The following is a 13,649-nucleotide window of genomic DNA, read 5'->3' on the forward strand; positions in this document are numbered from 1 at the left end:
AGGCGGGCGGCGCGCGCTCTCGTGGCCTCGCTGTCCGGCGGCGCCAACCGAAGCACTGTCCCTGCTGCCGACATGCTGCGCCGCGCTCTGCTCCGCCTGGCCCTGGCCCTGGCCGTGCTGGCCCGCGCGGGCGCTGCGCCCGAGGAGGAGGACCACGTCCTGGTGCTCAACAAGGGCAACTTCGAGGAGGCGCTGGCGGCCCACAAGTATCTGCTGGTGGAGTTCTGTGAGTGCCTCCCGGGCCTGCCGCCCCGCGGGGTGGGGACGGGGGCCGGGAGCTGGTGGCTCGCAGCGGGGGGAGGCGGGGAGAGGGCCGGGCACCCGTCCCCAACCTCCCTCCCTGCCTGCCTCCCTCCGCCTCGCCGCCGGTTGGGTCCTCGGGGCTCTTAGCGTTGTGGACGCCGACTCCCAGCCCCTCGGGAGGCTCAGCCTGGACTGAAGCGGTCCCTGTGCGCCGGTGCCCTGGGGACTCGCTCCTGCCCCGGCTGGACGCGGGCTGAGAGCCAGGACTGCCTGCGTATCTGACACCTATCTCCATGGCAGGATCCCTCTCTTATTTTAAGAAAAACAGGGTGGGCGTGGGAGGTGCCCCAAATACAAAGCAACTCACCAGGGTCCAGCCCCCCCCCCCCCCCCCCACATAGCTGCTCCCCAGAATTCTAGAAAATGCCCAGGGATTCCAGCCCCGGCCCTGCCCACACCCCCTCCAGCGGGTGACAGCTCTCACCGGGACCCAAACCTGGTGTTTAGACGTGTTCACGCCCCGACTGTCTGGGCTGGAGACTTTAGGCCCCGCACAGCTGCTAACCTGGGCGCAGGCACAGCTGGTTCCCACCGCTGCATACAGACCCGGGTGTGGATCTGAGGCCAGATGTGTGCCAGATGTGTGTCACATCACCTACGTGTGACTAGGTCCTGAGGCGGGCGGCCCTGGCTTCTGCGCTTCTCCGCCTTCCCAGAGGGAAGCTCCAGGGCAGGCCGCCCCGCTGCCCACCTGCAGGTGGTAGGAAGTCACTGGTCGTTGAAACAGTTGGTCTTCCCGTGCCCAACGGTGACAAAGCAGAGTGGGGGGGCGGTGGTTTGTCACTTGTGGCCTCTGTCCCCATATTGCCCAAGAGGACCACGCTATCAGCCCAGCCTTGTACGTTCAGAGGGTTATCGTGGTGAGCTGATAAGATATGCAGGGAGGGGAGTGCCCAAGAGGAGGGAGGCAGGGAGCCCGGTCCCTGCTTTTCAGCCTCTGGCTTTCCTTCCAGATGCCCCCTGGTGTGGCCACTGCAAGGCTCTGGCCCCCGAGTATGCCAAAGCGGCCGGGAAGCTGAAGGCTGAAGGCTCTGAGATCAGACTGGCAAAGGTCGACGCCACGGAGGAGTCAGACCTGGCCCAGCAGTACGGTGTCCGCGGCTACCCCACCATCAAGTTCTTCAAGAATGGAGACACGGCTGCGCCCAGAGAGTACACAGGTGGGCCGGCCGCCCTGGGAGATCGCTGAGGCGGGGAGGGGGGCATGTTCAGAAACCCGGGGGGAGCCTGGCCTTGGACCGAGCTCTCGGTCCGGTTCTAGTTCAGGAACTCTCGTCCTGGAAGAACCTCCCAAGGGGACGGGCGTCCTGGGGGCTGGACGGCAGGGAAGGGGGAGCGGGACCAGGCAGGGCAGCGTTGGCGTCCACTGTGCCTGTGCTGAGCGCCGAGGCACGGCTGTCAGGGCAGCACGCGAATCCACGCCCAGCTCCGCCCGCCTCGGCCGCTGCTTGCTGGCTCGGGCTGCACGAACGGGCTGGGCCTGTGACGAGGGGAGGCTCTCGCCTACAGAACCGGTTCCGTGGCCCAGCTGCTGGCCGGGCTGCTGCTTGCTTAGTCCCCTGTTCACTTCTGGAGCAGGAAGTGCCTGGTCCAGCTACCCTGCTCCCTCCTAACCCTGGGATTTGTGGGTGAGGCTGCTCCCTTCCCTCCTGTGACTGGGACTCGGCTTTGCTACCGCTGGCAGGCAGAACTTTTTATTAAATTTATCCATGTTGTTGAAAGTGTTACCGACGTCCCGTATTTTCCTCATTGACCTCCACCCGCCCCGGGCAGAATCCTTTAAATGTGAGAGTCCACGTTGGGCCAGGTGGCCAGAGCCTGTGAGGGGACTTAGGACCAGGCATCTTCCTTTTCATTCTCTGCTCTGTGCCCCCCAAGTGACAGCCATCCTGCTGGTCCAGGGGCTGTGAGGGGCAAGGACGCCCGACCGGCCTGGGTCAGGGAGCCAGGGTGGGGTTCAGCCCGTTTTTACAGGGAAAACGGGCATCGTGTGACTTTAAGAAAAATCCTAGTACGTCTCTAATTAAGACAAAGCCTAGTGTGAGGACGCGGAGGGGAAAGTGTGTGTCTAATGAATGCAAACGTCAGTTAACACTTAGAAAACGCAAAGGGAGGCAGCCACTGCCCGTGGAGCGCGACCCGGCCGCCCTGGAGCCCAGGTGTGCGGCGCGAGGCCTTTCTGGGCGAGAGGCTGTCTCGCTCGGGCTCTGGTGGAGAGCGCGGCTGGCGGCCGCCCCGCCTCGGGAACCCTGCATGTGTGTGTGTTTTATTGGTGCAGCTGGCAGAGAAGCCGACGACATCGTGAACTGGCTGAAGAAGCGCACGGGCCCTGCGGCCACCACGTTGCCCGACGGAGCTGCCGCGGAGGCCCTGGTGGAGTCCAGCGAGGTGGCCGTCATCGGCTTCTTCAAGGTGGAGACTGGGGTTCACCTCAGCCCCTGTTGCTGGAGGGGGCCCCGGGGCCTGGGCACGGCGGCCTGGCGTGGGGCATGGGGCCACCTCTGGTTCTTGTCTCCAGGACGTGGAGTCGGACTTTGCCAAGCAGTTCCTGCTGGCAGCAGAGGCCGTCGACGACATTCCCTTCGGGATCACGTCCAACAGTGATGTGTTTTCCAAGTACAAGCTGGACAAGGACGGGGTCGTCCTCTTTAAGAAGGTGAGTGGCCTGCGCAGCTCTGCCTGGTGGTGAGGTGCTGTGCTGGGGGGGTGGGGGGGGCTCAGTTGCTGCTCCCCGAGAACCTTGCCCGGAGCCGCTGGCCTGCTGGGTGCCAGCCTGGCTGTTATCAGGCCCGTTTTGCAATGTCAGGCCCTAAGCGCCACTGGCCTGGCCTTCAGCCCGATGTTGGGCCTCTGTGACAGCCCTGCTGTCTTAGGGGGCGGAGCTGCGTGAGGTGTGAGCTGTGTTCCTGTGGGGCGACATAGTAACAGGCTGGGCTGTAACCATCCCGGAGTAGCTGAGTTGATTGCACTTTCCCTGGTGCAACATGTTTCCGCTTCTAAAACCTCTTCCTTGGACAGGGACTCCTGGTATTAGCTTTTGGGGAGCGTGTTCCCAACCTGTGGGCATAGCCTGTTCCCACGGCTCCCGTGGCCCTCGTCCTGCTGTCCCTCCGGTTGGGAAAGGGGCTGCTGGTGTCATGGCCACTGCCCACCACTGCTGGGACACAGCGGGATCCGTGTCTGCATGTGACCCACGTGGCAAGGCGGTCTTTGCCTTTCATCTCAGCCATGGACGGTGGGGCGGGGCCGGCTGAGCACCCCTGCTGCTGTACGGCACTGGGCCTGGACTGGGGGCGGAGAGCACATGAGGCGGGAGGCTGTGATGAGCCGGAGAGCAGTTCGCGTCTTCAGGGCAGAGGCAGGACTGCTGTCCAGTTTGTCAGAGAAGACGCGGGGCAAGGCTTTGGGGGTTTCTGTGGCTCCGTCCTGGGCAGACCTCGGGTCCTTACAGCTCTGTCTTTCCTGGGGACCCACAGTGTCTCCTGAAGGGAGTAGATTGGCTGTTGTCATCGCAAACCTGCCAGGATGTGATTAGCATCTGATTAGGAAAACTCAGGGTTGGGTGAGGCTGAGTGGGTGTTAACGCGAGAGCCTTGCGTCTGTCCTAGAGTTTAGGTCAGAGATGGCGAACCTTTGAGCTCGGCGTGTCAGCATTTTGAAAAACCCTAACTTAACTCTGGTGCCGTGTCACATATAGAAACTTTTTGATATTTGCAACCATAGTAAAACAAAGACTTATATTTTTGATAAATATTTTATATATTTAAATGCCATTTAACAAAGAAAAAATCAACCCAAAAAATGAGTTCGCGTGTCACCTCTGTCACGCGTGTCATAGGTTCGCCATCGCTGGTTTAGGTTGAGAGTTGCTGTGAGTTGCTGTGAGGCTTGGAGACCAGCCCCAGTCATACTTTTCCATCCTTTTTTTTTTTAATTTTATAAAATTCTTACTCAAGGGTATTTTCCCGTTGATTTTAGAGAGAGCGGAAGAGAGCGGGAAAGACAGAAACATCGATGTGAGAGAAGCACATCGATTGGTTGCCTCTTGCATGAGCCCTGACCAGGGCCCGGGCTGGGGAGGAGCCTGCAACTGAGGTACGGGCGCTTGACCAGAATTGAACCCAAGACACATTGGTCCGCAGGCTGGCGCTCTACCCACTGCGCTACACCAGCGAGGGCTCTTTGCCATCCCTCTTGACCTCAGGGCGTCTTTCTCACACCAGGTCCTGGGTGTGGGCAATTCTGTGTCCTTGAAGGTTAGAGCTGCCATTTTTGTTCTGCAAGAGTTGGTGCCAGCTGATGTTGGTGTCCACGTGGGTGGGCACAGCCACACCCTGGGGTCCAGTGCCAGCGAGGGGTGGTGGCCGCAGGGTCTGCTCTCGGCCCGGTTGTGTCAGGCAGCCTGGCTGATGGGTCGGGGGGGTCTCGGCTGCAGCCAGATGAAGCCTGAGCCCCACAGGTCTCTCCCAGCCCCTCGGCCCCGCTGTCTTGGCCTTTAGCTCACCCCAGGTCCTCCTGTCCCCCCGGGACCACCTGGCTGAGCCAGCTGCTTCCCCAGCAGGACTGGCCGGGATGACGGGGGCACAGTGGCGCCGGTGACACTCAGCGTGTGTCCCGGTGGGTCACTGTCACAGCGCGGACCGAGGGTCTGAGCTGAGCGTCCTGAGCCTTTGTTCTTCCTGACGTTTGCTCTGTCCGTCCTTTTATTTGTGGAAGCTGGGGCATTGGAGTTGGTAGGGCCACCTCTCCACCACCTGTGGTGTCTGGCCTTTTTGTGGTGCGGCCTCCTGCAGCTGGCCCCAACCAAACGAGGGCTGTTACTGAAGTAGATGGTGAACGGAGTGTAATGTGGCCACATTACCAGAAAGATTGCGGCTCAAGATTGTGCCAGGTGGCCCCTGGCTGTGGCCGCCCAGCATGGGATTGGGCAGACAATGCTCACTGCCCAGAGCGGCCAGGAGGGGGGCCTGTTTGCCTCTAATTGGGCCTCGCACTGCCCGGGGCGAGGACTGGCCTGCTGTGTGCCTGATGGGCCAGAGCTGCTCCTCTGTGCAGAGTCCTGGCCATGGTTTCCTGCGTCGTTTACTTCCTGCCCCTTTTGTCCTCCACGTGTGCAGTTTTGGGGGAGGGGGAGCAGGGCTGGGCCTTGGCGGGTGGGAGTGCCGTCTGCTTTTCTGAGGCACTTGGAGGAAGAGGGACAGGAGCAGCGGGGAGGCCTGGAGCTCCCCCCAAGTCCCTTGAGGCTCAGGACAGTGATGGCCCCACACACACACAGCTGCTAGCTGGACGCGGGCACAGGGCACCAGGTCAGGGGGCGCCGGGACTTGCCTGAACGTTAATTTTCGCAGCATTTTAGTGGAGAGAGCGATGTCTTAGGTTTGCGGTCCCTTTCACACCTGCCTGAGTGGGGCTGGTTTGCCTTCAGGGGCTGCGGTGTCATAGGTCCTGCCAAACAGCAGGCACCTGACACCTGCTGACACCTGACTGTGATGAGGAAGTCGCCCTCGGGTATGGCCGCAGGCTGAGCGGCTGCCTTAACTTGGGATGAGCAAGGCTCCAGGCTGTGCTGGCTTCCTGGGAGCCCATGGCGGGTCTGGGCAGCTGGTCCCTGCCGGCCTGGGATGCGGTGCGCGTGGAGCCCTCGGTGCTCAGGCCTCCTCTGTCCACAGTTCGACGAAGGCCGGAACGACTTCGATGGGGAGGTCACCAAGGAGAAGCTGCTGGACTTCATCAAGCACAACCAGCTGCCCCTGGTCATCGAGTTCACCGAGCAGGTGCGGCTCCCACTGGGGCGGCTGCGTGGGTGGGGGTGCCCCCGGACCCCACGAGGAGTCCCCCGCTGCCGCCCAGGCGTCGCTGAGCTCGGGACTGAGCCCGGTGACTGTGTTTGTGACAGACGGCCCCGAAGATCTTTGGGGGCGAGATCAAGACACACATCCTGCTGTTCCTGCCCAAGAGCGTGGCCGACTACGAGGGCAAACTGAGCAACTTCAAGAAAGCCGCCCAGGGTTTCAAGGGCAAGGTGCGTCTGCGGCCCGCCTGGCGGGGGTCGGCCCCGGGGAGGGGAAGCCGCACCCGAGTCCCTGCCTCGCTCACCGTGCCTTTTCTCCCCCAAGATCCTGTTTATATTCATCGACAGCGACCACACCGACAACCAGCGCATCCTCGAGTTCTTCGGCCTCAAGAAGGAGGAGTGCCCGGCCGTGCGCCTCATCACGCTGGAGGAGGAGATGACCAAGTACAAGCCCGAGTCGGACGAGCTGACGGCGGAGAAGATCACCGATTTCTGCCACCGCTTCCTGGAGGGCAAGATCAAGGTGGGCTGTGCGGCTGGCGTCCTCGAGCTTCTGGTGCGGCTGTGTCTTCCCGGGTCTGAACCGTGAGCCTGGGGTCCTGAGGGCAGGCCCCCGGATGATGTGAGAGTGGCCGTTCTTGTCCCCCTTGTGGGGAGCAGCCCTCCTGGCGTGGCCCGCTGGGGTCGGGTGGGGGCCTTGGGCGCGGAGACCCTGACCTGCCCGCCCGCCCTCCAGCCTCACCTGATGAGCCAGGAGCTGCCCGAGGACTGGGACAAGCAGCCGGTGAAGGTGCTGGTGGGGAAGAACTTCGAGGAGGTGGCTTTCGACGAGAAAAAGAACGTGTTTGTGGAGTTCTGTGAGTGAAGCCTCCTGGGCTTGCGGGTTCCCTGGAGCCGGGGGCGGGGGGCAGGGAGGGCATGGCTCCGGCCCAGCGGGACTCAGCGCTGCTTGCTTCCAGACGCCCCGTGGTGTGGGCACTGCAAGCAGCTGGCTCCCATCTGGGACAAGCTGGGGGAGATGTACAAGGACCATGAGAACATCGTCATCGCCAAGATGGACTCGACGGCCAACGAGGTGGAGGCGGTCAAAGTGCACAGCTTCCCGACGCTCAAGTTCTTCCCCGCCAGTGCGGACCGGACGGTATGCTGGGCAGGCAGGCGGCGGGGCCCCTGGGAAAGCTCAGCCTCTGGGGGGACCCCGCCTACCCGGGTCTGCTGCTCACCCCGCACCCTCACCCCCATTACAGGTCATTGATTACAACGGGGAGCGGACGCTGGACGGTTTTAAGAAGTTCTTAGAGAGCGGCGGCCAGGACGGGGCAGGGGACGATGACGTAAGTGGTCGCCCGCGGGGCTCTGGGGCCTCGGCCTGTGGTCTGCTGGACATGTGCTTCCTGGTTGGTGCTGGAGGCGTGTGTGTGAGGCCGAGCCGGGCCGGCTGCGGGCAAGCCCCGCCTCCCACGGGCTTCCCTCGCGGCCAGCACTGGCCGGGCAGCAGTGTGGACGCGCTGATGCCGGGCTTGCTTAGGAAGTCTGCCCGCTTGTCCCGTATGGTCCCTGCTGATGGGGACTCCAAAGGGCTTCCCCGGCCGTTGGCCGAGGGCCCTGTCAGCCGTGCTCAGCGTGCAGAGGGGACGCCAGGGTTGGTCCCAGGCCAAGAGGGTGTGGCGGGCTGGAGGCTGCTGACTGGCAGGGTGAGGGGGTGTGGTCAGGCCAGGGAAAGGGGCAGGCGAGCCAGCAGCTCATGCTGCTGCGGTTGTAGGCTCACTGCCCTGCAAACCCTGAGGCTGGAGGGTGGGCACTGCGCCCAGCGGCCATGCTGGGTCGTCGGGGGCTGGGACCCAGCTCCCCAGAGGGCAGGTGGCTGGCCCTGCTTGAACCTTGACCTTCCAGGCTTCCCTCCACCCTCGCCCAGGATCTGGAAGATCTGGAGGAGGCAGAGGAGCCGGACCTGGAGGAAGACGATGACCAGAAAGCTGTGAAGGACGAGCTGTGAGGTGGGAGCAGCCCGGCACCCCGACGCCCCTCAGGCTGCTCCCCAGCAGCCAGCCTCCAGGCTGCACACCCTCCCGGGAGGACCGAGCACCCATCGGAAATGCAGGGAACTTCTGAAGCCACACTTCACGCTGACACTCGTGTACATTGAAGCCCGTCTTCTCCGTCGTCTGGGAAAGGGCTTGTCTCCAGGCCAGCCCCCTGCGGGGCCTTTTTAATCTGTGACGTCCTTTTTCGTACACGGTTTTGACCTGGGCGCTTGCTAAAATGTTTTGGAATCTCACGCTGGCGATGTCAGCTGCCTGTTAGGTTGCTATGCGATCACTAGCATCGTTGTCTGTGAGATTTTTAGGCATTTTGGGACATCGGGTTCGGTCCCACCCTGGCCGGGCCGCCCTGGAGACAGGTGTCCCCTGTGGGGGCGGCGGGCCAGGCTGACGGTCACTCACCTGGCAGTGTTGCCAGGACTCGAGGTTCCCACACTGCCTGGTCAATGAGACGTCAGGTCTCCGCAGGGGCTCCCCAGGACAGAGGGCGGTGGGCACCCTGGGCCAGCACAGACACCCCCCCCCCCCCCCCCCCCAGAGCAGCACCCAGCTGGTCTGAGAGCGTGGCCTGGCCCGCACCACCCACAGCCTGGCTTCCGTTCCCATGGGGACAGCACGGAAGCTGGAGCCCATCAGCTGTCCCGCTCTTCAGGCGTTTCTACCACAACATTGGAGTTGAACACATTGGCCAAATAAAGTTGAAATTTTACTGCCTGCCTCTGCTCGCGACCTCCAGGCCATGGGATGGGGGTTGGACCCCGACTGGAGAGGAGGTGGGCTGGGGGTGCATGGCTGCCTCTCGGAGCTCATGCAGGCATAGCACACGGCGTCCCTGTCCTCGAGTTCGTCTCCCAGTGCACAGCCTCATGTCCGCAGGTCTCCGGGTGGAGGGTGGGGTGTGGCCAGCGCTACCTCCCTGGGCATCTGTTGTCTGGGCCAGGACAGGACACGTGGTGGGTCTGCAGCCGCTGCAGGTCGGTGAGGAGGAGTGTGGGCCTCAGAAGAGCCCAAATGACAGTGCCAGCCACAGCCAGTGCCCAGCTGTTAAAATGCCACTGGCTTCCAGGAGCTCAGCTTGCAGTTTGCAGAGATGGGGAAGCCGTCCGCTGCCTTGGGCTGAGGGCACTCCTGAGCTGGGATCAGGGGGACCTCAGGCCTGCAGTGCCTGCCTAGGTTCAGCTGGACATCCCTGACCCTGAACAGAGCGCGGCAAAGGGCCCCCCACTCCTGGCAGGAGGAATGCAGGTCCAGGACAGCACGTGGCGCCCATGGGGTCCACCCAAGGCCCCGCCTCCACTGGCTCCGAGTGGGAAATGCACATTCCGACCCCCGGTCCCTGCTCCAGACTCTGGCTGGTGGGGCCTCCAGGTGCCGGCGTCACAGCCGCAGATGTGATGGGACTTGCTGTGAACGTGGTTCTCCCGGTCGCGCGTGGGGAGTCTGCGGTCATTTCCATCTCACTCCCGGCAGGAGGCCCTGTGCCGGCCCTGACACCCCGGGCTGCTCCTGCCTCCGACCAGAGCCAGTGTGTGCAGGGTAGCGTGACGGGGTGAGTTCTGGCGGCACCGGGCGGCCATCCTGTCCCTGCACCCAGGGTCTGGGCCCCTCTCCTCCGTCCAGCTCAGCGGCCAGGCGTCCTGTTCCAGGTGGCCTGTGCCAGGGCTGCTGTCCAGCCAGTCCGCTCAGTGTTCGCATGTGGCACCCCAGTCCTGCCAACACAGCCAGACCGTCCTGGTGGGGCTCAGCACCCTGGGGGACGTCGCTGTGAAGGCAGCTCTGCCACCCAGAACCTGAGCGATTCCGCAGCACAGAGGGCTCTGGGCTCACAGGCACAGGTGAGCTGTGCTCAGTCCTGCGCTCCTGCCGTGCCCCTGGGGACCAGCCCAGGGGCAGGTGCCCTGCCATCACCATCTCGTGCTCCGTGAGGGGTCACCGACCCGACCCATCCCCTCTGCAGACACAGCTGGTGAGAGCGCCGCTGCCTGCGTTGCTGGGAGGTGGTGAGTGGAGTCCAAGGCCTGGCAGGGCCCGTGGATTAGCAGGTGACTCCCCAAAACAGGATTAACAGCCCGGATGCCCCAGTCTCTCTCCTCCCTTCCTCCACCTTCTCTCCCTCTCTCCTCATCTCCTTTCTCCAGGTGGTAAGAAGCCACTGGCCGGTGTGGCTCAGTGGTTGAGCGTCAACCTAGGAACCAGGAGGTCATGGTTGTTTCCCCGTCAGGGCACATGCCCGGATTGTGGGCTCGATCCCCAGTAGGGGGTGTGCAGGAGGTGGTGATCCATGATTCTCTCTCACCTTTGATGTTTCTATTTCTCCTCTCCCTCTCTCAAATCAATAAACATAGATTTTTTTTTTTAAAAAAAAAAGAAAAATGAATAATACTGTTATTTTAAAAAAGCAGCAGCCACTGGCCTGGAACCCGAACCGGCAGCTGCTGGGTGGGCAGCAGGCCCTCTGGCCTCAGAGGCCGCGAGGGGGCGGCGCCCACAGCAGCGGGGAGGGGCGGGGCGGGGAGCGGAGGGGCAGGGAGGGTGCTCTTACACTTTTCAGATCAAGCTCTTCGCATGACGTGTTTTCCTCAGTGTCAGTCCTCTGGGGGCAGAAACCTGAAGTCATGCCAAGCCGGTCACTGCACAAGTCCCAGGGGCGTGGAAGGACTGGGCAGAGCCGCCTAAACACAGGCTTGGCCCTGGCGCGGCTGTGGGACACGCAGGCTGAGCCCCAGGGGCAGGTAGACTGCTCAGGCAGCTCCCGACCGGGCTCCAAGGGGCCAGCTCAGGCCGCGCCCGTGGCCCCTGCCCATGACTATCGTTTGGGGGGCTGTTGTGACTGGGGAGGCTTTGGCACCAGTCCCTTCCCTGGTCCTAATAGGAGACCCCTGCCCCAGCTCTCAGATGATCGTCAGCAGACAGACCAACAGACAGGGACAGACAGGAGGCGTCACCAACACAGCCACCGGCTGGCTCACCTGCCCTGGCCCGGGGCCTGGTCCCTCCGGGGCGGGCTGTGCCTGGTGGCAGCTTCACCCTGATCTTTCACCTGATCCTCCGAGCGGGGACGGTGGACAGAACTTTCCACATCAGAAAAGGTATCTTCACATCAAAGGAAAGTTCTCATCTCCAGGCTTCATGTAAAGAAGCCAGAAGAAACTGTACCTGCTTCCTCCCCAGCAACCAGGGTGAGACCACCCGGCGGCCCTCGGAGCCCCGAGGCGCAGGAACAGGGACACCGGGCTTCACCCTCAGTCAGGCCCTGCAGGGAGGGCGGGGGTGGGGGTGGGGGACCGCCAGGAAGGCGGTCCAGCGCTGTTTCTCTGCAGCGTGTTTGGCGCAAGGCTTTGCACATAGAGGGTGTTAAATCCACAGGCGGCAACAGCAGGTTAAATTGCCAGCAGGTTAAACTGTCATCTCGTACAAGGTAAATCCTAAGTAAGGGTATGAGGTAATGCTAACAAGACAACTCAGCCCCAGCCGGTGCGGCTCAGTGGATAGAGCGTCAGCCTGCGAACTGAAGGGTCTCAGGTTTAACTCCCAGTCAGGGCACAGGCCTGGGTTGTGGGCTCGATCCCCAGTGTGGGGCGTGCAGGAGGCAGCCGGTCGTTTTTAAAGAAAAGAACAACATAGCCAGCGTCAGGTGTGCAGGCTGCCCTGATCCCACAGGCCCGCTCCTGCCCTCTCTGCGTGAGCTGCTGCTGTGTCCTCCGCGTCCCAAGCCTCTGTCCCCCTCAGGCCACGGCTGCTGCAGTAAAGGCAGGTGCCCTGGCCCCGCCGCTGGGTCGTCTTTTATTTTTAAAAGTGTTTTTATTGGGAATGGAGCCCGCAACCTGGGCATGTGCCCTGACCGGGAATCAAACCGTGTCCTCCTGATTCATAGGTCGACGCTCAGCCACTGAGCCACGCCAGCCGGGCTGGCCTTTAGGTTCTAACCCGGGAGGCTCCCAGGCAAGAGGGCAGTGCCATCGAGGCCCATGTTTTGGTAAAAGTGCCAAGAGTGACACGGCCACCATGGAAGGTGACGCGAGGGGACGGGGAGGGAGCGGGTCGGGCTGGGCCTTCCCGGGTGGGGCGGCGCTTCCTCAGACATGGGCAGCCCCCAGCTCTGTGGGAGGTGAGCCGTCCTCCCTTCCCCCAGAGTCCAGGACGGGGTCCTGATGCCCTGGGACCTGCCCCCAGGCCGTCCTTGTGGTGCCCTCTGGAAGGCACCTTCCAGGCCCCGCGTGGGGCTGGGTGCGAGGGCCAGGAAGGATCTGACCCCGTTGGCCGGCACGGCGACAGGTGGGCTGAAAGACGAGCCCGTGAACTCGATCTGTGCGCGGGGTGGCCAGCGGCTCGGTTTCAGCTCTCACGGGGCGAGCATGACCGCGCGGCTTTATATAGCTCCGCGGGCCCATAAAAGCAGGAGGCGCCCTTGTGGAGGGAGCATCGTCGCTGTCCGGCTGGGCGGCCCCTCCCCTGAGCAGCAGCGGCCCCGGGGCGGCCACCCCGCTGCCCCCAGGATGCCCAGCAGGACGGTCCGCTATGAGGGCTACAGCCCCCGGCAGCGGCGCCGGCGGATGCTGGCCCAGCGCAGCGTGCGCTTCCCCAACGACGTCCTGTTCCTGGACCACGTCCGCCAGGGCGACCTGGAGCAGGTGGGGCGCTTCATCCGGGCCCGGAAGGTGGCCCTGGACACCCTGTACCCCTCAGGTGAGCGCCCGCAGGGCCGGCCGAGGTGTGTGGGCGGCAGGGGGGCCTCCGCCTTGACCCCCTCTGTCCTGTCCTGTCCCGCCCAGGCCTGGCCGCCCTGCACGAAGCAGTCCTGTCCGGGAACCTGGAGTGTGTGAAGCTGCTGGTCAAATACGGGGCAGACATCCACCAGCGCGACGAGACGGGCTGGACGCCCCTGCACATCGCCTGCAGCGACGGGTACCCCGACATCGCCAGGTGAGGGGGACCAGAGCTTCCCGCCCCCCCGCTACTCCCGGCCTCCAGGAGGTGTCCCCCAAGCTGCCCTGGCGGCGTAGCCAGGACCTCGGGCGCTGGCATCGCCTCTGCCCTGTGCCCTCCCAGAGCAAAGGGGCGGGTTTCCCCTCAGCCCACCCGGAACAGGAAACAGACGGGACTCGGCTGCAGCCTGGGCCCCGGGGCTGGGCAGGTCCCCCAACCTCTCCCGCTGCAACCAGGCCGCCCTGTGCACAGGTACCTCCTCTCCCGGGGAGCGGACAGGGGGGCGGCCAACGACGACGGCGACCTGCCCGCCGACCTCATCGACCCCGACGCCAAGGACTTGGTGGAGCTCTTCCAGGGCCCCGGGCTGGGCTGAGCCGGCCGCTCCGCGACCATCCACGCGCGCCATATCCACGCGCCCCATCCACGCGCGCCCGCCCTTGCGCGCACCTCCCGCCCGCGGGGCCGGCCAGGCCCCCGCTCCTGGGACACCCCCCGCCCCGCGCCCCTGGCCGCCTCCTCTCCGGTGCCTTTTGTACGGTGACACTTTGTACTTTTTTCAATAAACATGAGCTGAGCCGCGG

The 13,649-nt window shown here is 63.5% G+C and overlaps 2 protein-coding genes across 2 annotated transcripts; both read left to right on the forward strand.

Moving 5' to 3' along the window:
- On the forward strand, positions 1 to 8,848 carry P4HB (prolyl 4-hydroxylase subunit beta). The gene is made up of 11 exons (XM_036339881.1): positions 1 to 226; positions 1,257 to 1,463; positions 2,582 to 2,715; positions 2,822 to 2,959; positions 5,973 to 6,077; positions 6,200 to 6,325; positions 6,420 to 6,620; positions 6,834 to 6,954; positions 7,057 to 7,238; positions 7,345 to 7,431; positions 8,013 to 8,848. The coding sequence occupies exons 1-11, from the start codon at positions 73 to 75 to the stop codon at positions 8,091 to 8,093; spliced, it is 1,536 nt and encodes a 511-aa protein (XP_036195774.1). The 5' UTR covers positions 1 to 72; the 3' UTR covers positions 8,094 to 8,848.
- Positions 8,849 to 10,675: 1,827 nt separating this feature from the next.
- Positions 10,676 to 13,648, forward strand: PPP1R27 (protein phosphatase 1 regulatory subunit 27). Its single transcript, XM_036341091.1, has 3 exons — positions 10,676 to 12,825; positions 12,912 to 13,062; positions 13,318 to 13,648. The coding sequence occupies exons 1-3, from the start codon at positions 12,291 to 12,293 to the stop codon at positions 13,439 to 13,441; spliced, it is 810 nt and encodes a 269-aa protein (XP_036196984.1). The 5' UTR covers positions 10,676 to 12,290; the 3' UTR covers positions 13,442 to 13,648.
- Position 13,649: the final 1 nt, after the last annotated feature.

Source organism: Myotis myotis, unplaced genomic scaffold (assembly GCF_014108235.1).
Source record: "Myotis myotis isolate mMyoMyo1 unplaced genomic scaffold, mMyoMyo1.p scaffold_m19_p_17, whole genome shotgun sequence".
NCBI classification, from domain to species: domain Eukaryota; kingdom Metazoa; phylum Chordata; class Mammalia; order Chiroptera; family Vespertilionidae; genus Myotis; species Myotis myotis.

Coding starts and splice junctions, on each gene's coding strand:
- PPP1R27 (XM_036341091.1), top strand. CDS start 12,291: ATGCCCTGGGACCTGCCCCCAGGCCGTCCTTGTGGTGCCCTCTGGAAG. Junction 12,826..12,911: donor GGACACCCTGTACCCCTCAG/GTGAGCGCCCGC, acceptor TGTCCCGCCCAG/GCCTGGCCGCCCTGCACGAA. Junction 13,063..13,317: donor GGGTACCCCGACATCGCCAG/GTGAGGGGGACC, acceptor CCCTGTGCACAG/GTACCTCCTCTCCCGGGGAG.
- P4HB (XM_036339881.1), top strand. CDS start 73: ATGCTGCGCCGCGCTCTGCTCCGCCTGGCCCTGGCCCTGGCCGTGCTG. Junction 227..1,256: donor GTATCTGCTGGTGGAGTTCT/GTGAGTGCCTCC, acceptor CTTTCCTTCCAG/ATGCCCCCTGGTGTGGCCAC. Junction 6,078..6,199: donor TCATCGAGTTCACCGAGCAG/GTGCGGCTCCCA, acceptor TGTTTGTGACAG/ACGGCCCCGAAGATCTTTGG.